Here is a 23,786-nt window from a genome sequence, read left to right on the forward strand (position 1 = left end):
GCTCTGGGACAGCAGTGTCTGCTCCAGTGGAACGGCTGTGGCAGCAGTCCAGAAAGCCCACGTGCATACGAGTGGGGGCTCCTGTAGTTCGACGATGCCCGGCTAAAGTAACCTGTGGACATCACCACCTGGAAATCAATCCAAGATTCCAACAGGCAAAACAGGAATGTGAGAAGTCCTTTGTTAGTTGGCCTGCGGCCCATTAACCAACTTTCACTTCCAGGCTGCTGTTACTTCATTTAGAACATCTCAGAATTTTTTTCTTATCAGCGATTCTGGGGAGGTGTGTGTACTCCAGCTGTGATTCCTGGGTGGTGTGTGTGGATGCCAACACCTCCTGCCACCCAGTGCCCCAGCCATGACACCCTGAACCAGAGAGGCATGAAAGGCAGACCTCTGCTTCCCTCAGACCCTCCAGCCGGCAGCCCCAGTCACTGCCCACCAGCTCCGGAGAGCCCAAACCCTTTAAATCAGAAGAGAAACCACCTGCAGTTACAAAGATAGGGACATTTATTCATGTTATATTACTGGATTTTAAAAGCAAAAATACAGTTCTGTTTTGAACACCAAATTCAGGACCCCCCCCCGAAACATTACAATGGTAAATACATACATTTATTTGCACACACAGGAAATCATGACACAGCACAACGGGTCTCCAGGACAGGAAAGCTGCTGTCCCGGCTGCAGGGTCGCCCCATGGCCAGCCCTGAGGTCAGCAGAGATCCTGCCCAGGCTGAGAGCGGCACTGGCATTTTCTTTACCCTCCTGGGCCACCTCTGCCCTCTGATTGTTTTCCTAGAAACCACTTTCCAGGGTCACCAGCAACGAGAAGAACAGAAATAAAGGCACAGTGTGTGACAACTGTATGATGACGACTTCCAGGTAAAGGAAATGCTCCCTGAACCCTCTGTCCTGAACTCCCCAGGGAGGAAACAGGACCAAGAGCATCTCATGAACCAGGCAAGCACCCAGGCCTGGCCTGGGGCCCGGGTGGCCCCCATGAGAGCACTCGGGGTCGGCGAATGAGGAACAGATGACGTAGGATTTCCCTTGGTACTGAGAATGAACCATGATGTACTTGAATATTCCAATGTAACATAAAGGAAAATGTAACAAAAAACATTTTTTTAAGTCTGAATTTTTTTTTAAAGAGTAAAGTAAGTAACAGAGAAGTTACTCTCCAGGGTATCTGTCTCCTTTCTTATAAGGCACTTTGGAAAAGTTGGAATCTGGGGTCAGAAAGAGGGGCCTTCACTCCTTGCATTTCCCAAAACTCCTCTCAGTGCAGTTGCTCTGACTTTTATTAACATCGCTATTAAGGAATGGGGAACTGACAGAAGGAATACTCTTTGCATAGCCCAAATGCTTTTGCAGTGGTGAATAAACTTTAATCAATACAAAGGCTTCTGGAAAAAACAAGTTAGCATCTCAGATGCTCGAAGCAGTAAAGGCACAGAGAAAACTGGGGCTGGGCACCAACTCAGCCTCCACACTGAGCGCTGGGTCCCAGGTCTGTGGTGGGGGTCCCAGCTGCCATCAGCTGAAAAGTCAACCCTGGGATTAAAGGGCTGAGTCGCAGGTCCTTAGCCCAGACTGGACCCAGCAAGGGCACCCAGTGGTAGAGACGACCTCATGCATCTTTCCCCAAGCAGGCTAAGCCTCTCCCAGCAGAGGTGGATTTTGAGAAGACAGCTCCATGGGTCAGCCTCCTGGAGTGGGGGCGCCCACTAAAAACCTGAGAGGGAAAGGGAGGCTTTAGGCACCAGAGTGGCTGTGGGAGAGTGTGGGTGGATTCAGCTGACTTTCTGTTTCTAATTAAAAGGCACGTTCATGCTCGAGAATGAATAGTCTGTTTGACCCTGAGTGCCACAGGCAAGTTTTAGGGAACAGGCAAGAAGCAAAGGAACAAAAAGGGGGGAGGGAGGAAGGGGGAGGAAGAAGGAGAACCGGTCCTGCGAGGCGGGACAGGCAGTGTGGGGCAGAACCTCCAAGGGAGGCAGCCCCTAGACCCCAGGGCCCAGGACTGAGGTTCCCTCCACCTCCCCAGGCCAAGGGCCAGTAAACAGACCTGACTGCTGTCATTTACAACTCCACAGCCCAGGTCTTGGGGGCGAAGGGAGTGGTCAGTCCAAGGAGGTGGGGGAGGCTCCCCCCACCCTGCCCACCTGGTGAGGGTAAGGAGGTGGGGAGCTCTGCCTTCCTGCAGAGGTCCCGGGAGGCCGTGCCCTCTTCGAAGGGCCCAAAGGTAATTTTGATTTTCACAAAACCTGGCCCGCCAGCTAAATTGGAGGCTGGTTTGTGGCCACTACAGCATACAGGATTTTTCCCCCCTAAAAAGAATACTCAGTCCCCTCCTCACTTTTAAAACACAATAAAAATATGCAATTCAAGTGTACATAGTATACTCAGAAAAATAAATTGCCATGACTTAGCGCTAAATAGCTATGCGAATCTGGATCAACACAAAATCAAGCTAGATCATCAATCAGAATTGGATTTGGCCTTTAAAGTACTACAAACTGCAAACTGCTATTTAAATTAAAAAGTTTTACATTCAGAAATCAGGCAATCTGCAGAAAGGCCACTGACTGTGAGAGCGCCCAAGGCTTTTGCTCTGATGGCTACAGGTGCCTTGGAATTCACACGTTACCAGGGCAAAAGGTCTGAGGCTCAAGTTTTAAAACTCTTTTGCTAAGAAAAGACACACGCACAGTGATTGTAATAGTTGTATAGCAGTAAAAAAAGGTGCAGGGTGGGGGGTGAAATGAAAATGGTTGAAACTGATTTCCTGTTAAACTGTGACAATGAAAAAATATCACACCAATCCAATTTCAGCAGCACTGTCCAATTTTTCACAAAGTAATAATAGTACAAGATCTGAAGTAAAGTTCTTACCCACTTCACAACAAATGAGCGGTTTGTCACTGGGAACGAGTCCCACGGTCACCAGATTCGGGACTGTCTACAGCTCGGGTTCTTTGGGGCGTGACACTGTGAACATGCTGAGAAGTCCCAAAGGCTGACAGTTTCTACACTTACAAACCCCTCGCAGAATTGAGAAGTCACATGCTGAGCCCAGTTGGGGGCAGAACATCCGGCTGCTTCCGGTCATCTGGAAAGGCATGTGAGTGAGCAAAAGGGGCCTATCACTCTGATTGGTACGAACGAGAGGGACCAGCCCAGCACACTGGCAGGGACACAGCAGAGGTCCCTGGCCATCTTTAGGTCTCTCATCAGTGTAGCAAAATGCTAGCTCGGTGTCCCGACGTCCACTGTGATTTTGGTATATAACGGGTGTCTTTCTATGTCCAACACCTGGTAGGTCAGTGTGTTCAAACCATCAGAGAGCATTGTCTCCTTCGTGTGTGCAATTCGGTCAAACCTACGAGGAAAAAGAACATGTGGTTGGTGTCAAAATAAAAGTCTTAAGAAAAAAAAGCACTAAATGTTTGTACTTCATTGCCTTCCCCGCCTTGGACTGAACTCTCCCTTTCCCTCCAGGCATGAAGCCCTACTCAGCACCTCATTTCTGCCACCTGCCCTATCCCAAAAGGAGAAGAAAGAATATGAATGAACACAGAACACACCTCTGAGGATTGGGTTCATTTTTCTTGTCTCTTGAGTGGCGAATCATCCGACACTTCCCAACCACAGCATTTGGGCGAGATATAGACATACCCTTGTAAACTAACCTGCAAGGAGTAAAAGGGACAAAGTCATTACAGAACTGCCATAAGGCTCGGGTCTGGTAGCCCCAGCTGCAAGACTGTTGCCCCACCTCCCATCCTGCCTGCTGTTCTCATTTGCACACACCCGAGCCCAGTGTGGAAGTGGTTAAACTCACACTCCTTCCCCATGTCTTTTTACCACTGGCTCCCCAATTTGTGTCGGCGACTATTTGTGCCAGGCCCCGGGGGCATCTGCCCTGTAGAACTGACAGCGTGGATGCCTAGCATGCAGGGCTGTCGCAGCAGGATGGAGGTGAAGAGGGGAGGCGGGGTTGTGGGGCACAGACAGAGAAGCAACTAACTGCCTGAGCAACACTAAGCGCAGTCAAGTCGGGAAGATGAATGGGCATCTGCCAGGACATCTGCGGCAGGCCAGGAAAGCACAGGCAGGGGCAGGGAGCGGGGGCCAGCACAGTGCCCTTGGGGTGCAGCACAAGCTTCCGGGGACTGGTGAGAAGGTCTGGGGTTGCGAGTGACTGGAGATGGGGCTAGAATGATGGGCAGAGGCCAAATCATGGAGGCCTTCTCAAAGCTTTGGGCATTCCCGCCAACAGTGCCAGTGTCAGAAAGTTGTGACTATTACCTGTTAAAAATGTCGTCATCTTCACCTCCCCAGCCCCAGTAATTATTGGGAAATCCATTGATGGTGAGAAACTGTTGTTTACTTAGAGCAGACACACCTCCAAAAAACTGAATGTAAGGTAAGCTGGGGAAGAAAACACATACACAGAGGACCAGTCGTTAGTAAGTTTTGACTTGCTCCACATAAAGCTTGCTTAAAACATGAATACTCTAAAGTTATTTTTATTCTCTGGAACATTGTAATTGGAGATATATAAAGTTTTCTTTGTTTTGTTTTTAGAGCACACTCAAATTATCTTAGAGAAGACACAGATATCAAAAAAAAAAAAATAGAACCTTCTTTGTAAGAATATTGTGTCGCTTCTGCGGTGATCTAGAAAATCAGTTACAAGAGCATGAGCCCAGTTCTTCTGCACCGGCCAGGAGTCTGCTTCCCATAGGTTCTGCTCCTGCACGGGACAGCCTCACCCGGGAGGTCCTGGAACCGGAGACTGTTTCCGAGTCTCCCTCTGCCCCCTCTGTCCTGCGCACGTCCCGTCTGCCGGTCTAGCTTTCCTTCTCCCAAAGCCCTGCCAGCTTGAATACTGACTGACTCCAATAGTCAAGAAAGCATTTCTGAAAATGTTCTCGAAAAACATTTCTTGGAAATTTCTACCATATCCTGACTTAGCCATTATATAAAATGTATAATGGTGAATCTATTTGGACACTTTTTCAAGAAGCAGGGCATCTGGGCTCTCAATGGTCCGTCTAAACTGTTCTGTATTTCAGTGTTTCAATGGTTATGAATCATGGCCTCCTGACAGCTCCAGCGGAAGCACCATGGAGAAGTGTTAAGAATCAGGACATGCCCAGCGGCCATGCAAAGGCCTCGGGTGGGTCCTCTAAAGGCTGTGGTTCTGTCTGGACCTTGTGTGCAGTTCCAAACCAGACTCAGGCTCCTACTGAAATCCGGAGAGACCGAAACCTATCACACAAATTAAGAAAACCCTAACTCAGATTTCATGAGAGAACTTAGCCAAACCATATAGGACACATTTAAAAAATACAATCACCATTTTCAAATATATTCAGCAGTTCTGACGGCAAATGTCCACAGGCAAAGACGCCTGGGGGCTTGCTTTAATGAATCCAAGGTAATCTATTTGTAATAAGGTATCATCACTGAGGTGCCAAGTCATCTACCTTTTGGCTTCCCTCATGGTACAGTCTGTTATTTAATGTGAGGGTTTGAACCAGAGGTAGCCAGGCCAATAAAGTTTTTTGATAATAAGTGTTTTTACAGAAACACACTCTTTAGTGACTTTTAGGGGAAGTACAAGCTAAGCTGACAAGATCCGGTTTTGCTGTCTCTGCTGTTTTCTCTTACCTCCTACCCCACCCCCACCCCCAAGCCTAAGTGGTTCTGGGGGAAATAGACCTGGTGCTGGGCTAAAGAATTTGGCCACTGCCACCATGCTTCAAGGGAGGGATTAAGAGGGGTCAGAATATGAACCTGTGCATCTAAAAACGAAGGTACACAAAGGGAGGGAGAAAGAAAGGGAGGGAGGGAGAAAGAAAGGGAGGGAGGGAGGGCGGGCAGAGTGACATTTACAGTTAATCTTTCCTCTTTGAAGACAGCAAGATTAGGGCCAGAATACCTTTGATCTGGGGACTTCATAACAACTCTATATTTATACCAGGGAAAATGATTCTAATTTGTTTCCCAAACTGGGTGGGGAAGGAGAGAGAAGAAAGCAAGGAAACACAGCGTCAGTCTGGAGCCATCCCAAACATTAAAAACTCTCCTTGTCTGGATGTGCAGAGGTTGTAGGCCTTTCTGGACTCCACTTTCCTCCCCAAATAATAATGGACTTCAGGCTTAAAAAGCATCCGTTTCTCAAGAGAAGGCAATCTTTTCCAGAGCAAAAAGACCCACTCCTGGGCTGGAAGAACGTCACCCAGTGGTCATACCAGAGAGGAACGTGTTTTCTGGAGACTCTGCTGAGCAGCTCTTACCTAAATCCAAACTTATCCATTGCCACGGAGATGTGCCGTGGCTGTGAGAAACACCGGTAGGTGTTGCGGTCGTCCATTGGAATGAGGTCCACGTCGCTGAACACAAAGCAGTTGTAGTCATAGTCCTTCAAGGCCTCTCGAAAGCCAACGTTGAGAAGCTTAGCACGATTGAATGTGGAGTCTCCAGCCTAGCGCAGAAACAAAAGAAGTGATGGCAGAAACCATAAGGACTTTGAGCAGAACACAGGGCCTGGTGGCTTGCCCATGACATGTGATCATTAGTGCATTCGTGAGCCTCATTCTTTCTGCCCTCACTTACAAGCTGATACAAAGTGGTATGTCCTGAGTCAGTATTCCCACCTCTCGGAGTGTTCATTGCCACAAAAGATTGCAAACAATGACATAAGCACGCTAGCGAACTGGTTAAATAAGTCATGGTACATCCATAAAATGAAATAGAGCTATTTAAAAAAACATGGAAGCTCCAAAAGGAAATGATCTTCAAAATAGTATTGTTGGGTGAAAAGGCATTTAAACATAAGTCATTTATTTATATATTATATGTAGACTAATTCCAGGAAAGATAAGCAGGAAACCAGCGCTTATGGGACGGTCTTTTCTCTTCTACCTTCTTTACATGGTTGATAACCACACTGTGTGCCTACCAGGTGTCTGTTACTAAATGAGGCAACAGAGAAACACGGCAACCCCACTAGCTCTCTGCCCTCATGGTGCTCACAGCGTGTGGGGGGAAGCAGTGTGGTGCACGCCACCACAGAAACAGGGTGTATGACAGAGGACAAGACCTGCTTCAGAATGCCCACCACTGGGTCCCAAAGCACCAAGTCTGTTCGTGCAAAGGAACTTCATATTTTATTTACTTACCTTGTTTATTTTCACACCCACCCCCCCCCAACCGCCACAAGAACGTATGCTCAATGAAGGCTGGAATTTTTTAGTGTTTATTCACGTAGCACTTTGTACGCTGCTTGGCTTATGGTAAGAGCTCAATAAACAACTGCTGCTGGCTGGATGACAGACAGATGGGTGGATGAATGGATGGATGAGTGAGTAGACCGATGGATGGGTTTCAACACATGATGGCAGAGAGCCATCCGCTCTGGGAAGCTCCAATCAAAGGGCCCTTCGGAGTCACCAGCATGGGTCTCTTACCAGCTCCCATGGCCCCAGGTCAGTGAGAACAGTAACAGCATCAACACAGCCACCCTTACCCTTAGCACTTCACAAGCCCTTCCACGCACGAGCTCTCATCCTGGCTGGAACCCTCCCAACTACATCACGAAGAGACTAAGGCCACACAAGTGACACAACTGGGACTGGAGCCCAACACTCTGGGACCCTAACTCTGTGCCTTTTCCCCAATATCTCCTGGGATAAACAAGATCAGGGCCCTCTGCTTTGGAGAAAAATATGTCCCACAAGGGTCTGCAGTGGCTACACGGTCTCAAAAAGTGGGATGCCCAGACCCCTCTCCAGGCACCCGAGAGAGGACTTGGAAACTAGCACTCCACAGGCTACCTGTGTGAAAACAGGGCAGGCAGACAGCACCTCGGCTGCTCAGCTGCAAGCGGGTGGCTCAGGAAAACAAACCACCTGAGAAAAGGAAGTAGCAGGAAGTCAGACAAAGCACCCAAGAGAATACTAATGAATGAAGGAAACATCTTACTCAAGAGCTCCTTTCCTCAGCCCGTGACAAAGCTCTCTAACCACACACGGTGAAAAGGGAAAGCTGCGACCGACAAACAGTACACACAGCGTTCTTCCGCCGTCCCACCAGCTAAATCATTTAGAATTCTGCCTCCAGTTAATTCTGTGTAAGTCACGAGGCAAAAAGAAGCTCAAAGTTTAGAAATTGTATATGAAAACTACAAAGTTGTAATTATTATTACAACAATACACTGCTAATATTTATTGGGGGGATATGATATGCCAAGCAAAGGTAAGTGTTTATACGCATGCCATGCCATTTAATCATCTCAACAACCTGTAACCACCTTCGCCCCAACCCAGATCTACTTCTCTCCTCTCACACCTTCCACCTTCTGTGATGCAGAGCGAGGCCTGCACCTGATGCTTTCCGTCTTGCTCTTCCAGCTACATGGAGACCCTAAGAGAGTTAGCTGAACATTTCCAAACACCATTCAACCCCATCAAACATTTCCAACAGAGTGAAAGAGCAGTGCCTCACAAAGCCTTTTCACACCTCCAGGGCAGACCCACAGGGTGCGGCTCACTGCTCCCCTCCCTTGCTACACTCTCCAATACCAGGGGCGGGGGAGCTCCTGGGGCCATGTCTAGATCACAGGATCTGGCCTCCTGGCCATTACTGTTTGATCTAAGCAGATGCCTGAACGAAATTACACTAAGCATTTTTCCTCTCCCAGAAACTGGTAATTTGGAATCATAAACAGACACCTCTGGACCCATGCTCCGAGAACAATGGTAGCCTGGAGGAGAAACCTAAGGAAAAGTCCTGGTTCTGCCCCTTAGCCCACATGTGAGACAACAGTTCCTTCAACTCAATAAGGCACGCCAGTGTCTGGTCCACACTTAAAACTAGTCAGGCAGTTTTCCAAAATAACCGGAATTACACATTGCTCTTCCCATCCTCCTTCCCAGTTTGGCCTCACCTCTGTGGTCCTGGGAGAGGGGAAGAGCAGGGTGTATTTTTGCAGGTGTTAGCCCTAGGAATACCAGATCAGCAGAAAGATGAGGAAAGTATGCATTTTCCTCTTTCTGCCCTGGGATTACAGAAACATCAGTTCTAGGCTTCTCTGGGTGGAGTGCTATAATAACATGGGTAAGTTTCTGGATGAGAAAGACAGGCCCTGGCAAATCACCAGCCCCCACCACTAAGAGCTGCTGCCCTTCCTGGAGGTAGGAAGACACGTTGCCCTCATTCCTGCTCCTCCTCACTGGGCACATTTATTCGGTGCACTGGTTACTTCACTCAAGTAAACATTTATCAAGTACGTACTGCCTGGCCAATCCAAAATGTTGTGACGGACACGTGCATTTTTATCCCAGGAGTGCCAGCTTCTTCACTTACTAGCTACTGGACTTTGGGCAAATCTGACCGCTAGGCCTCAGTTTCCTCATTTGGGCATGGGGATGACAACAGGTGGGCTGCATTAAATGAGACAATACGTTAGAGGCCTTCACACATCGCCCAGCGACAAATGGCAGATGCTGTCATTATTACAGCACCGGTTTCCCCACCCATCTTCAACAGGCAGACCTTTCAAAATGTCTCCCAGAGATCCAGCCTGGAGACAATTCCTTCTCTTCTATTTGTGTGTGTCCTCCCGAGTCAACTTTAAGATTCCTCCCAAATCCTGCTTCTCTGCTGGAGGGGGAAATCTCTTAAAAGGATTAAGTCTCAGGTGAGTTAGTCTGCGGCTCACAGGAGTGTCTATAGCAGCGGAGGAAAGAGAGACCTTTAGAGACCCGTGAAATGCCTGGAAGTCCTGTTGGGTGAAGAGGAGCTGCTGCACTGGGAGGTGTCCCTCTGGAAGACAGAGCTTTTTGAAGTGCAGGCTTCTTTAAGTTGGTAGACTAGAGTTAGACTTAGCCCTTCCTTCTAGAGCAGCCAGCTCCTCTTAATGGAAAGGACAAGAGGAAAGAAGAAAGGCCCAAAACTATATGGCATTCCCACAGCTGGACAGGGCAGCTGTCCCACTGGCCAGAGCTCACAGGGAAGCCTTTTATGACTGAGCACACAGTCCTGACAGTGGGTGTACGAGTCAGTCAAGCAGAACCAACAATAGCCAGTACAGAGAGACAAGGGATCTGGGCTTGGTCAAGCATGCTGGCCCGAGGTACAGGGAGACCTGAGGTGGGGTGCCTGGCATAGGCCTAAAGGCCATTGCTCCTCAGAAAAGAGAAGAAAGAAGCTACCTTCAGACACATGGTGGAGCAAACCTGGTGCCCTTCTGGGAGATCCGGGTGGCAGGGAGGAACGTCTTAAGAAGTATCAGAGAGCGCTCTGGGGCTATGAAAACTTTCCTAGAGCCCTCTCATTTACACTAAATACAGGAAAGCACAAATAGTGTGTCTGGAAATGGAACCCTCCTGCACTGTGGGTGGGAATGTGAAAGGGGCAGCCGCTGTGGACAGCAGTCTGGTGTTCCCTCAAATAAGTAAAGAATTACCATGCAATCCAGCAATTACACTCATTACAAAAGAAACAAAAACGTGGCCACGCGAAACTTTTACACAGTGTTCATAACAGCATTAGTCACAATAGCTAAAAAGTGGAAATACCACAAATGTCCATCAACAGGTGAACGAATAAGTGAAATGTGGTACATCTGTACAATGGAAAGTTATTCAGCAATAAAAAGGAATGAAGTACAGATACATGCTACAACATGGATGAACCTTAAAAACATTATGCCAAGTGAAAAATGTCGTAAAGAATCACATATTTATTATGATTGCATTTATATGAAATGTCCAGAATAGGCAAATCCATAGACACAAAAAGATTAGTGGTTGCCTAGGGCTGTGGGGAATGGAGGGATTTGTAGCTAAGAGGTGTGAGGTATCTTTCTGACATAGTGAAAATGTTCTAAACTTGACTTTATGGTGATGGATGAACAACTCTAAATATATTTTAAATGGGTGAACCGTATGGTATGTGATTATATCTCAATAAAGTGGTTACCAAAAAAAAAAAAAAAAAAAAAAGAGCAAGCCAGACCCAGAGACAGAAAAGGACCAGAGGGTCCTGTTTCTCTTCTTTCATCTATTCATTCTTGCCATTCTTTGAATATCTACTTCATGTTTAGCACTAGGGATTCAGAAAAGGAAAAGAAACAGGACTGGCTTTTGAGGTATTTCAAGTTAAACAGGCAATTGTAATGGGCGATGAATGATGAGCACTTGTGGTGTACAGCTACTGGGGAGGGAAGAGGAACTACAAAGGCAGGCACAGATGGGGAGGTTGAGGTGGAGACACTAACCTCGTCCTAGGGGATCAGAGAAGGCTTCAAAGTTAGCCAGGTTTAGTGGGGAGACCTGAAAAGAGCAGTCCTAGGAGAGCAACATTTGTACAGGCAGTGAGGAAAACAGAACACTCAAGGAACTACAAGAAATACACAATGCGGAAGCCAGAATAAGAACTGAAGGTGGAGATGGACCAAATCACGAGACGGAGGAGGAAGCTGGATACTCAGCTAAAACACTCAGGCTTTCTCTTTGATTTAGGCCACAGGAAGCCTTTGAAGGATTCTTTAAACAAGGCTTATGTTTTGTATGTCAAGGAGGGGTTTCTGCCCCACACTGAAGGCAGGGAGACTGGTTTGGAGGCTGCTGCATGATTCACATGAGAAACAGAGACTAGCAGTAATGGGGGTCAAGTGGAGAACATCTCCCCCAGGGGCTAAGGCAAGGCCTCTGCTTCCCCATTTCTTTTTCTTTTTATATTTTGTTGATTATGCTATCACAGTTGTTCCAATTTTTCCCCCATTGCTCCTCTTTTCCCCGTACCCACTTTCCCTCCAGCAATCTGCGCCTTAGTTCATGCCCATGGGTCGTGCTGTAGGTTCTTTGGCTTCTCCATTTCCTATATGATTCTTAACATCCTATTTTGCACCTACCAACTGTTTCTTAATCCCTGCACCATTTCCACATTCTCCCCCTTCCACCTCCTGCTGATAACCCTCCATGTGATCTCCATTTCTATGATTTGTTCCTGTTCTGATTGTTCGCTTAGGTTTTTTTTTCTGGGTTTTGTTGTTTTTTGGGGTTTTTTTTTAGATTCGGTTGCTGATAGTTGTGAATTTGTTGCCTTTTTAATGTTCACGGTTTGATCTTCCTTTTTTTTACATACGTCCCTTTAACATTTCCTGTAATAATGGCTTGGTGGTGATTAACTCCTTTAGCTTTACCTTGTCTGGGAAGCACTTTCTCTGCCCTTTCATTCTAAATGACAGCTTCGCTGGATAGAGTAATCTTGGATGTAGGTCCTTGCCTTTCATGCTCTGAATACTTCTTACCTGCAAGGTTTCTTTGGAGAAATCAGCTGATAGTCTTAAGGGAACTCCTTTGCAGGTAACTACTTTTCTCTTGCTGCTTTTAAAATTCTCTCTTTAACCTTTGGCATTTTAATTATGATGTGTCTTGGTGTGGACCTCTTTGAGTCCAACTTGTTTGGGACTCTCTGAGCTTCCTGGACTTGTATATCTACTTCCTTTGCCAACTTGGGGAAGTTTTCTTTCAGTATTTTTTCAAGTAACTTTTCAATTTCTTGCTCTTCTTCTTCTGGCACCCCTATGATTTGCATGTTGGAACATTCAAAGTTGTCCCAAGGGTTCCCAAGCCTCTCCTTATTTTTTAAAAATTTGTTTATTCTTTCTGTTCTTGAATATTTAATGTTTATTTCTTCCTTTTGTTCCAAATCATTGATTTGAGCCCAGGTATCCTCACCTTCACTGTTGGTTCCCTGTATATTTTTCTTTATACCATATTGTATAGCCTTCACTTCTTCCTTTATTTTGCATCCGTACTCAATCATTTCAGTGAACATCCTGATCACCAATGTTTTGAACTCTGCATCTGAGAGGTTGGCTATCTGCTTTTTGCTTAGTTTTTTTTCTGGAGTTTTGTTCTGTTCTTTCATTTGCGCCATATTTCTTTGTTTCAATTTGGCAGACTCCATGTGTTTCTCCATGTGTTTCTATGTATTAGTAGAGCTGCTTTGACTCTCCACATCAGCACATGTGCTACACTGTAATGGGCGGAACCTTAGGTGTTCACCTGGGCAGTGCAACCTGCTTCATTGCTTTGTGGTGCTATATGTAGGGGAGGGGTCTGAGAGGGAGCAATATCCCTTGCTTGGCTCTTGTCCTATTTCCAGTCATTTCTCCCACTTCCCGTAAGCCACTGGTGTCCTTCTAGCTGTCGCCCTGGTGCTGATTCCAAGTGGGTTTGCATACATTCTAGGACCCTGTGGGCCCTTTAAACAGACTGTCCTGAGAGATTGGCAGTTTCTTCCACCGCCCCAACCCCCACTGGTTCTTACAGCCACAGATTATGAAGCTTTATATGACTGTGCAAGGACGTGAAGCAAATCTACCTACGCCTCCATTTTGGCTGGAAGTCTGATAACCAATGTTTTGAATTCTGCATCAGGTAGGTTGGCTATCTCTGTTTTGCTTAGCTCTTTTTCTGGAGTTTTGTTCCGTTCTTTCATTTGGGCCATATTTCTTTGTTTCCTCAATTTAGCAGCCTCCTTGTGTTTTTCTGTGCATTAGGTAGAGCTGCTAATTTTACTCCCTATGTTAGTAGTGTGGCCTATGTAAAAAAGGCATCTGTAAATTGTCTGGAGTGGAGATTTAGGGCAGGGCACCTGCTTCACCACTTTGTGACTGCGTGGGGAGGGCTTGGAGAGGGGGCAATGCCACCACCTGCTTCTGACAGTTCACCCAGTGCTTGCCCCATTTCCAGTCACTTCACCCCCTTCCAGTGTGCGACTGGCACCCTTCCAGCTGCTGCTCCAGTGATGAATCCCAGAGTGGGTGAATTTATGTATGTTCCAAGACTGTGCTAGCTCTTAAAGTGGCAAATATCTGGAATTTTCTTCCACCACCCCAAACTCCACTGGTTTTTAGAGTCAGAGGTAATGGGGATCTATCTTCCCGGTGCTGGAACCCTGGGCTGTGCGGCCTGGGGCTGGGACTGCTCACTTACTGAAGGTATCCCTCCTGTCCATTCCACCACTGCCACTGCTGCCTTTCTGAGCCACACTACCTCTCTACCCATCTCTGTGACTCCTTCTTTCCTGCCTGAATGGGTCAATGTGTCTTCTTTAAATCCTCAGTTGTCAGTCTTCCATACAGCTCCATTTTCTAATGGTTCTGGATGTTATTAGTTTTGAGGTCTGGTTGTAATTATTTGTATGGTTGCAAAAGGAGGCAATGCATGTCTACCTATGTCTCCATCCTGACTGGAAGTCCCCCTCGGCTTCCCCATTTCATGCCTTGCCTACTCCCTGGGCATGTGCACTGTACTTACAAGCAGTCTTTGTGGGCCTTTCAGGATGGGTACCAGAGTATGGACAGAGTATGGTCCAATTTCCAGGCAAATGCTGACTGTGGATCAACGGGCAGCCTTCTTCCCCTCATTTCAATAGAGGATAGATAAGCAACTACCAAAAGCCATGGTTTCTGCTTGTCCAAGTTCTAACAGTCTCTAGACGATCCGCAAACCACCCTGCCTTCCCCAATGTCAGGCCCATGTGTGCTCAGCAGCAGACATGTCCCCAGACCATGACGGCTCGGGAATGAGGACACCTGGACCCTCCTCCACAAAAAGACACAGTAGCAATATGGTTAGAACCATCCATCCAAAGCCAAGACTCCCAAAGAATCAGAACTTCTATGTGATGGGAGACAACGCTGCTCCAGTTCACATGCCCTAGCCCATCACAAAGCAGCTCCCCTCTGCCCACAGTTTACCCCCAGGCTCTCAACCCCATGGATCCTGATGCAGGTCAGCGGTCCGTGGAAACGTTTGCTGAAATACTCTCAGCCACGGCAGAGTGTGTGGTGGGAAAAAGCCTAGGCAGAGTGAGTGCGTGGTGGGAAATCTCTGGCTGGGCAGTCCTGCGCAGGACTGATGTACAGGTCTAAGTGCGGACCGTGGGATGGTAGACAAGCTAAGAGGTGATCTCCAGAGATAACTGGGACAGGCCTGGGATTATACAAATGAATTTATGGACGGCTAATGTCTACTTATCCATGATTTCACGGCAGTTGGGCTTCTGGTTTTTCACCATAATAATATGGAGCTTAGGCAGGCCTCAAAAAAACAACAACAAAAAACCCCTTAGATTTGAGACTTAAGCTTTTTACTCAGTGAGTGAAAGAAACGGGTCCTTCAGGATCAGGGAGTTGAGAAGGCGGTTCTTTGTTTGACAAAGGAATTACTCACAAAAGTGAGCACATCCTTGGCCCCTGCAAGGCTGGAACACAGGTCAGACGCCATTAGTTGTCTTCAGAGAGAACTGAACTAACAGAACAGCCCCAAAGCAATTCTGGGTAACGTGAACACAGAGAATTTTTAAAACCCAGCTCCACAGGAGCCCTAGCAGGGTGTCTGCCTGTCTCCCTGGGCCCAAGGCACTTTCTGCAGAGCAACACTTTAGGAAATAAAGGCTTCTCTTAGGAAGCAATTTGCTCATTTATCTTAAGAACCATAGAAATGTTTAAACTATTTCTAAACTCATAATGTACCTAAAAATCTAACCTGGGGAAACTTAAATGCAGAAGAGGCAAACACAGAATGAGATTTTAGACTCAAAGATATTCATTACAGTATTATTTACACTAGTGAGAAAGTAGAAATAATCTAAATGCCTGCTAATATAGAAAAATGGCTAAATTAATTATAGTAGAATTGTATGCTCAACAACTATGAAGACACGGAAAGTGATGATTATGAAGACTATGAAATAACATGGGAAGATGCCGATGATACAGAACTAAGAAAAAGCAGATACAAAAGTATATATACATACAATATGAACTCAACTATGGCTTAATTTTAAGAAGGCAAAGTCTCTTAGACATCTGCACAACAGGCTGGCATTTCCAAACAAGCCCACAGAGCCTACAGCCTTGCCTGGGAGACCACAGGGCCCAAGGACGGTACATGGGCACATGACACAGCTTCCCCCTGACCAGGAGGGCCTGGGCTCTGGGTGTGACTTGGGGGCATGTGGACATTACCAGGGTGGCGGCGGTGGCGGCGGCAGTGGTGGCAGTCGCAGCAGTAGTTAGGTCGGCACTCCTCTCTCTGTAGGAGGTGGAGGGAACAGAAGAGGAGGTAGTGCAGAGTAAGAAGCAAACCAGAGAGAAGGTCCTCCTTCAGCAGGCTTCACTACAAACAGAATGAACAAGTAAAGGAGAAAGGCCCCCACTAGAAGGAAAAAAAGAAAAAAGAGAGAGAAGGTGGATGCAGGGCAGGCAAGGAAGGAAGGCAAATGTTAAGGCTGCAGAGGAAAAGGGGCCCATTCTGACCACCCTCATTCCAGAGCAAAGGCTAATTCCTAATAAGCAGTTATTCCTGGTCCTGAAGTTAAGGGTGAGCAGAGAAAATGGCATTTCTCAGAAAAATGTCCAGGGAGGCAATTCCCCAGCTTTGTGAGTACCTGTAAGTGCTCTGACACATTCCTCAGGAGAACGGAGCAAACTATGGACGGAGAGGGGAAAACACAGCACAGCAGGTGCCCGATCACAGGGCAGCGCACAAGCGGTGACGGGCACAGATACCCAGTCCTCCCACAACCCTCCTGGGCCCCCAAAGTCTGAGGGCTCAAAGGAGTGGGTATTGCAGGACAGGATCAGCCATGCCCCTCCAAGCCCCATTCCCACACACCTCAGTCTGGCCGCTGATGGCGGGGGGAGGAAATCTAAAACAGGGATGGGGTACAGTAAAAAGACGGTCAGGATAGAAACCAAACCAGTGGGGGCCACAGGCCCAAGCAGCTCTCCTCAGTAACGGGCAGACTCATGAGTCTGTTTTACCCCAATTCATCTGGACCTCATTTAGGAACCAGCTGCCTGGCCCAGGGACAGAGGTGAGCTTCTGAAAACGGTGACAGATACTTCTACTCATTGAGGGTACAAAGGACTCTCTCCAAACCTGCCCACACTTGATCCCAGACAAGCAGCCTGGAACCATCTCACAACAGTACACAGATGGAAAATATTCCAAAGCCAGAGAAAGCCAGGGCCCCCTCTACTTTCCCTCACACCCCAGCCTTTCAGGCCAGGGCTTACCTGTTAGCATGATAATTAGGCAAGCGTCACAGAGGGTTCTGAGGCATACCCCAAAGGCATGTTCCCCCTCCCCCCATGACCCAGTGGGACAGCAGCGCCATGTAGAGGTGGACCTGTTCCCCAGTGAGGGGAAGAGAGGCATTCCTTAGGCTTCATGTGATCTCTGTCCAATCCCAGCTGCACCACCCAGCCATCACAGGACCCAAGGAAGATACTTACCTTCAGGAGCCTTCCCTCAGCAAGAATAATGAGAATAACCATTTGCCTCACCGGAAGGTTGTCAGGGTCAAAATTCAAAGTGAGACCCTGAAAGATGTTCAGTCCAAAGGACCAGAACTGTAGAGTTTCATGACCATAAACAGCCACCACAGGGTTAAAGTAAGTACTCTGCATTTTTCCTGGAAAGGGAGGTCACCCCAAGGGCTGTGTCCTAGGCAGTCTGCTCTGGTCAACAAGGAGCAGAAAACTCTGGGGAAAAGCCCTGGGGAGGAGCTGGGCAGATTCCCAAGGATCGTGACCTGGCCTGACTAAGAAAGGAGGCTTCACCTCCACAAAGCACTGCCCTCACTAGAGAACGAGGAGCAAGGGGTCCTGAGAGGGGTAAAAGTACAGGGGCAGGAGTCACAGGGAGTGGCTCTGTGCTCCAAACCTTGACTGAGCACCTAGAGCCATAGGTCAAGGAGACAGAGGCAGTCAGGCCCAGGAGCTGCGAGTCCAGGGGCCACTGGCTGGGCTGAGCACACACTTAGGTGATCACCCCTCATGGCTCACTGGGATGCGCTGAGTGGCCTGTGAGCAGCAGGCAGGGAGAAGTCAGCTCCACTTGGGGCTTCATGGAGCTAATAAGGTTGGGACGAGGTGGCTAAATGATGGCCAGGAAGAGAGCAGGTAGGGGAAGGAAGGCAGGCAAGCAGGGCAGAGGGGACAGCAGAAGCACAGACACCAGGCAGGAGCAGAGTGTAACAGGGTGAGGATGAAGAACCCAGTATCACTGTGACACAGGGTGTGAATGAAGCCTGAGGAAAAAGTGGCTGGAGATAGGTCAGAGCTGGACTGCAGAGGGTCCTGGATGCTGAACTCAGGGCTTCAAATTCTGCAGACCCTTGCCTTTGGGCAGTGGGGACATACTGAAGGTTTAAAGAGAGGGCATGACATGGTAGAACTAGAAAGATCTTGGGCGACTGAGTGAGATTAGAGGTGCCAGAAAATATACAAATGGACTTGGAGAGACCAGTCCTGGGCGCTGGCTGTAGGACAAAGGGCTGCCGTGACGATTACAAACTCACCTGGCCAGCTGGGCCTCCGTTCTTCACCTGTGGGTAACTTTTATGATGGTTAATTCCACAAACATCCTGTGTGTATTTAGGGCTGGTGCTGCCAGGTGGCAACCTGTCTTCCCTTCACTTTGGGTAACTTTAGTTTCCTTTCCTCATTAAAGTATGACAAAGTGTAGTAGGCACCCCACCCCACCTGCTATGACGTCTTAAAAGTACACTTCTGCGTCAGCGTTTAGTGCTGGACCTCAGGTGGGACCTCTGTGGCTCAGAGCGGCACGTTTGGCCCCAAAGGGCTGGCAGTGCCAGCACTCTAATGGGATTCGCAAACACTGGAGGGCTAGGGCAGAAGACCTGAGGACAAACAGCAATGCTTGTACTCCATCTCAACTGGTAACCATGCCCCACTCCAGCACTTATTGTGAGGTGTAAGTTCTTCAGGTGATTGGAAGAGCCTAAACCAAAACAGAGTGGTTAATAGCTTAATATGGACGGGGCAGGAACCACAAAAGCCCGTGAAAGGTCACCCCCTGTGGGTGGAGCTTGAGATACAACCCTATTGCGAAGGAGCAGGTAGGCTTGACACGGCATCTACATCCCCTGAGATTCTGTTACCTGACAAATCTCTGTATTATGTCTTTATCCACTACCCTTTGACCCCACAGAAGCCACACGAATGAGAGGGAGAGTCTTGACGTTGGTACTGAGTGACTGAGTGGGGACAGAGCAGGAGAGCAGTAAAGAGTTTATTACCATAATACTGAGTAGAGAAAATAGGCCAGAAGAGGGCTGGGGAGAAGAAACTCAGATCATAGCAGTAACAGCTAATGTTTACTAAGGGTTCACCATGTGCCAGGTGCTTCACAGCCCCGTGCAGTAGGTACACTCAAACCCTGCTGTCTCACCGATGAAGAAACTGAAGAACTTAGCTGAGCTCAAATGGAAGAACTCAAGCCTAGGGTCACTAGCTGGGAAGAGACACAGCAAGAACCCAGGAAGTCTAAGCTGGAGCTCACTCCCAGCCCTGGAGAGCCAGCTTCAAGAAGCTCTTCAGAGGAGGGACTGAGTGGCCGTGAGGGGAGAATTACTGCGCATGCAGTGAGCAGGCACTAGGGATCAGGCCCAGGGTTTGAGCTCCAGCACTACTGGCATTTATATGACTTTCTACTTCCCTTCTCTGAGCCTCAGTTTCTCCACCTGCAAAGTAGAGCAGACATTTTCACACAATCTGGCCTCGGGGGTCCAGGCAAATCCCAGCAAAGACTGAAGGGGAAGTGAGGAGGGGGTAGAGGTTCTGTTCTTAATAACCTGTTTGAGAACCCCTGGACTAGATGTCTCAGAGGCCCCTCCTATTTTAAGCATTCATTCTCTCCAATCTCAAATGGGGCTGGGGATGAATGGTCAAAATGAGAGCAGGGTGTCTGAGACGGGAGACACGAGAGGCTCCAATGATGCCTATCTGCTCAATAGTACATAAAGGTCAAAGCCAGATGCTTTGAACTCACTTTCCTCGTCTGAAACAACCATCAAACAGAGAACCCAAGGAGTTTCTAAGTCAAATGGGGGAATGATGCAAATGTTTCTCCCTTGGCCTCTTTCCTTCAAAGGCTTAGGTTTCCTGTCACCACTCTGTGTTTGTTCTTTATAACTGTGAGACAGATCATCTTTACTGGAAAGGTAGGGCAAAACCCAAGTTTCTCCTTAGTCTTGGTTATCTCAAAATCAGGCTGTATTTTTCCAAGAAACCAGGGTGGAGTTGGAACAGAAAAAAAAAAAAAGTTATCATGGGGAGAGGGAGATAAAGAGGAAAGACTCTCTTAATGGGGAAAGTTAAGATTCTCTTAAGGAAGGAAAAGACATAGAGGCAAAAAGACACGGGTGGGGTGGTAGGGAGGGGAGATGATACTGACAAGGCTAGAGGGGGTTAAAGATGTAAATATGTTTGAAAAGCTAGAAAGAAAGCATTTCCAACGCTGAGTTGCAAGTGGGAAAGATAAGAAAGGGAGGGAGAACTGGGGTTCTCGGTATCCTAGAGAAAGTAAAGAGGTGGGGGCTGCCTCCTTCCCCCCAAAGTCTGACCCACAGAACATTCGTTGCTTGAGGTGGTTCTTGGAAAACCGTCCTCCAGACAAACAAGCTCAGGCGATACCGTGTGCTGAGACCTGCCTCGCAGTGTTCGGTCCAGCACCCCTCCAAGGCATCCGGCCTCGGCTCTCTGTTTTGGAAAGCACACTTTGAGAAAAGTCCCGACTTAGGCAGTGCTACTGTTAGCAGCTTGAGGGTGTCACTGGTCCACACTGGCTTGCTTAGCTTTTCCGCCAGTGTGGACCGGGGCAGGTAGGAGCAGATAGCTGGTATAGGACATGCGAAAATCTGTTGTTTGAACCCTGAGGATTATCTGTATAAATTAAGTGATAAGAATTTAAGACAGTGGCTAAATTTCTCTGGTCCAATATTTGTTTTGACTTTATAACTGAACAGGAAAGTCTTACATTCACCAAAATTTGAACATATCTATGCACTGGCACATCCCCTCTGGTCTTCCTTAACCTCAGTCGCCTAAATTCAAAAGCTCAGCATCATCACTGACTCTTCTACCCTCTTTATGCAAATATATATTTTAACACAACTCAAATGTAATCCAGATCACAGCCGTCCATCTGCTGCCCAGGAAGATTTGTCGGAGGCCATCAGATGCCTTGATGAGTAAGATCTGACAGCACTGTGTCTACAGTGTGTTACTCATCTACTGGCATGATAACTATCCAAGACAGGAAGGAGATGCAGCTGGCGTGATTTGTACTTTTTCCTGCTGGTTCCTGGGGATGGTGGCTTTCTCTTCCAGGTACTCACTGCCATTGCTTTAACAATGGACTCCTGAATCTTACTATGATCAACATGTGCTCACTGGCATCACACAAGAGTTCCTTGGTGACAGGGCTTTTCTTAAGCACATACTTGTCGGATTGAAGTAGTCTGGCATTTACTAACTCACTCTTACATTCACCGACATTATTCTGCGGTGAGTGACCCACAGCTATCTTGCTGACAGATTTTTCTCAGGGCCCCAGTCTGTGCCTCACTTGGCCAAGGGACTCAAACAGTCACCTGCTCTCTCAACCTTGAGCTTCTGCTACCTTGTAGACGGGGCTGTTCTGCTCTTTCCTGACAGACTCAGCTCCAACATCTGGCCCTACAACCTCTGCTGCCTTTACTACCCAACGGTCATCTCAATCTCTAGGAACATGCAAGGCTCCTTTTTCCTTAAAGTCCCTATTCACTGGCCCCAGCTGAGATGTCCATGTATCCTATGAGTACCCCAGAAGAAGCAGTTAAATTGGATAAATTTGAAGTTGCCTAAAAGTCTGACATCTAAATGGGAGTTTTTATTTTCTAAAAGGAAAATACAGCCATGGCTGCTGTGGCTCAGTTGTTTGGAGCATCATCCCATAAACGAAGGACTGTGGGTTCAGTTCCCATTCAGGGCACGTGCCTGGCTTGTAGGTTCTGTCCTTGGTTGGGGCACACCTGGGGGATGGATACTTCTATCTCATGTGGGTATTTCTCTCTCACATCCATGTTTCTCTCCCTCTCTTTCTCCCTACCTTCCCCCATCTCTAAAATCAATGGTCATGCCATGTCCAGCATGGCTCAGTGGTTTGGGCATCATCTTGAAAAGCAAAAGGTCACTGGTTCAATTCAATTCTCAGTCAGGGGCACATGCCTGGGTTGCAGGCCAGATCCTTGGTTGGGGCATGTGAGAGGCAACTGATTGATGCTTCTCTCCCTCTCTTTCTCCCTCCCCTCTCCTCTCTCTGAAAATAAATAAAACCTTCCAAAAAATAATAAAATCAATGGGCATATCTTGGGTGAGGATTAAAAAAATAAAAAAAATACACAGGTACCTACAGACATAAAGTAATCAGTGCTTTATTTAGAAAGAGCTAGAATTGTTATTTTTCTCTCAATTTTGTTGGAAGACTACTTCCAGGAAAAAAGAACCAGAAGCCCAAACAAAATATTCCAGCAATTTCCCTTACCTAAAAGAGTTAATAGCAATAAGCAAGTACATTGTATGGCATTTAGCTTATCTATACTCATTAAGATAAGAATGTACTACTACTGAGTTTTAAAATGTCACACACCTACGAAATCATTTCTTTTCCTTCTAGCCTCCTTATTCTCACTACTGCGCATGTCCTTGGGTGAGGATTTTTTTAAAAAGTAACAAATACCTACACACAGAGCTACCCAGAGACAGAAAGTAATCAGTGTTTAATGGAAAGATTTAGAATTATTATTTTTCTCTCAATTTTGGTGGAAGGCTACTTAAAAAAAAAAAAAGTAAAACATCCTAGCAATTTCCCTTGCCTAAAAGAGTAAACAGTGACAAGCAAGTACACTGTATGTCATTTAGCTTATCTACACTCATTAAGATAAGAAGGTAGTATTACTGAGTTTTAAAATGTCACATACCTGGGAAATCACTTCTTTTCCTTCTAGACTCATAACTCTCAAATACTATACCATATTTACACACGCACACACACCCATCCTCGCCCCATCTTCCCAGACCTCACCTGATTGATAACATAGACGCCATAGTCCAACTGCTGCCGTTGGAGGATTGGGTGCAAGTAATACAGCCAGTACTTGAGGTGTTCCTGCCGGTTGCGGAATGGAATAATGATGGCCACCTTGTGAGGAGAGACGCAGTCCTTGGGGGCGTAGCGACCACCCACCTTCACCTCAGGGTTCTGTTTTGCCAGAAGCATCAGGTCCACAGGCGCCTTAAACTCGATCAGCAGGGGCCCAACTAGAGAGAGGGGTGGAGAGAAGGAGAGGTTAGCAGGCCACAGGACTCGCTCCCTGCTTTGCAGACATGTCAGATAGCCAGGGTGCAGGAGACAGCCCTTCCTGAGAGGCAGCAGGGACATGGAAAAGGCACTCATGCCCTGCACTAGGTACTATGTCTATCAATAGTGTGACCAACCACTGCAGGAAACGCGTACCAGGCAGACCTGGATGGCTGGTCACCCAGGAAGCACTCACCTACACAGGACACGTTACCTTCAGAATCTGTTTCCCAACTGTATAATGAAAATGGGGCAATTCCTGCTCTGACATCCTGATGGGCTGTTGTTAGGATCAGAGAACACAGAGAAAACACAGCCTCAGAAAACCTGAGGTTGAGACCTAGCTCTGCCACCTCCCAGCGTGTGGCTTTGGACAGGTTCTTTCTGAACTTAGCCTAATTGAGACAAGGGGTGTGAGTGTGCACATGCATGCAGGTGCATGTGTGTTGGAGAGAAAATCAGAAGGCAGCCATGGAGCCGTGTCTCATGGGTTGGTGCACAGGAGAAACAAACTTGATGGGAAGGGCTGGAGGAAATGAG

The 23,786-nt window shown here is 47.4% G+C and overlaps 1 protein-coding gene across 4 annotated transcripts in view; it reads right to left on the minus strand.

The window, feature by feature from the left end:
- Positions 1–487: 487 nt before the first annotated feature.
- The window catches only part of B4GALT1 (beta-1,4-galactosyltransferase 1), a 49,863-nt gene continuing 26,564 nt past the window's right edge, over positions 488–23,786 (minus strand). Inside the window, exons 2-6 of one of the 4 annotated variants that reach the window (XM_028525976.2) lie at positions 22,971–23,206; positions 6,312–6,499; positions 4,315–4,437; positions 3,591–3,695; positions 488–3,385 (exon numbers count right to left, since the gene is read on the minus strand). In XM_028525976.2, the coding sequence (XP_028381777.1) occupies positions 3,253–3,385; positions 3,591–3,695; positions 4,315–4,437; positions 6,312–6,499; positions 22,971–23,206 (785 nt within the window). In that variant the 3' untranslated portion in view covers positions 488–3,252. The other 3 variants (XM_036021817.1, XM_036021820.1, XM_036021818.1) reach the window with 3 other exon arrangements.

This window comes from Phyllostomus discolor, chromosome 3, assembly GCF_004126475.2.
Source record: "Phyllostomus discolor isolate MPI-MPIP mPhyDis1 chromosome 3, mPhyDis1.pri.v3, whole genome shotgun sequence".
In the NCBI taxonomy this organism is placed as follows: Eukaryota; Metazoa; Chordata; class Mammalia; order Chiroptera; family Phyllostomidae; genus Phyllostomus; species Phyllostomus discolor.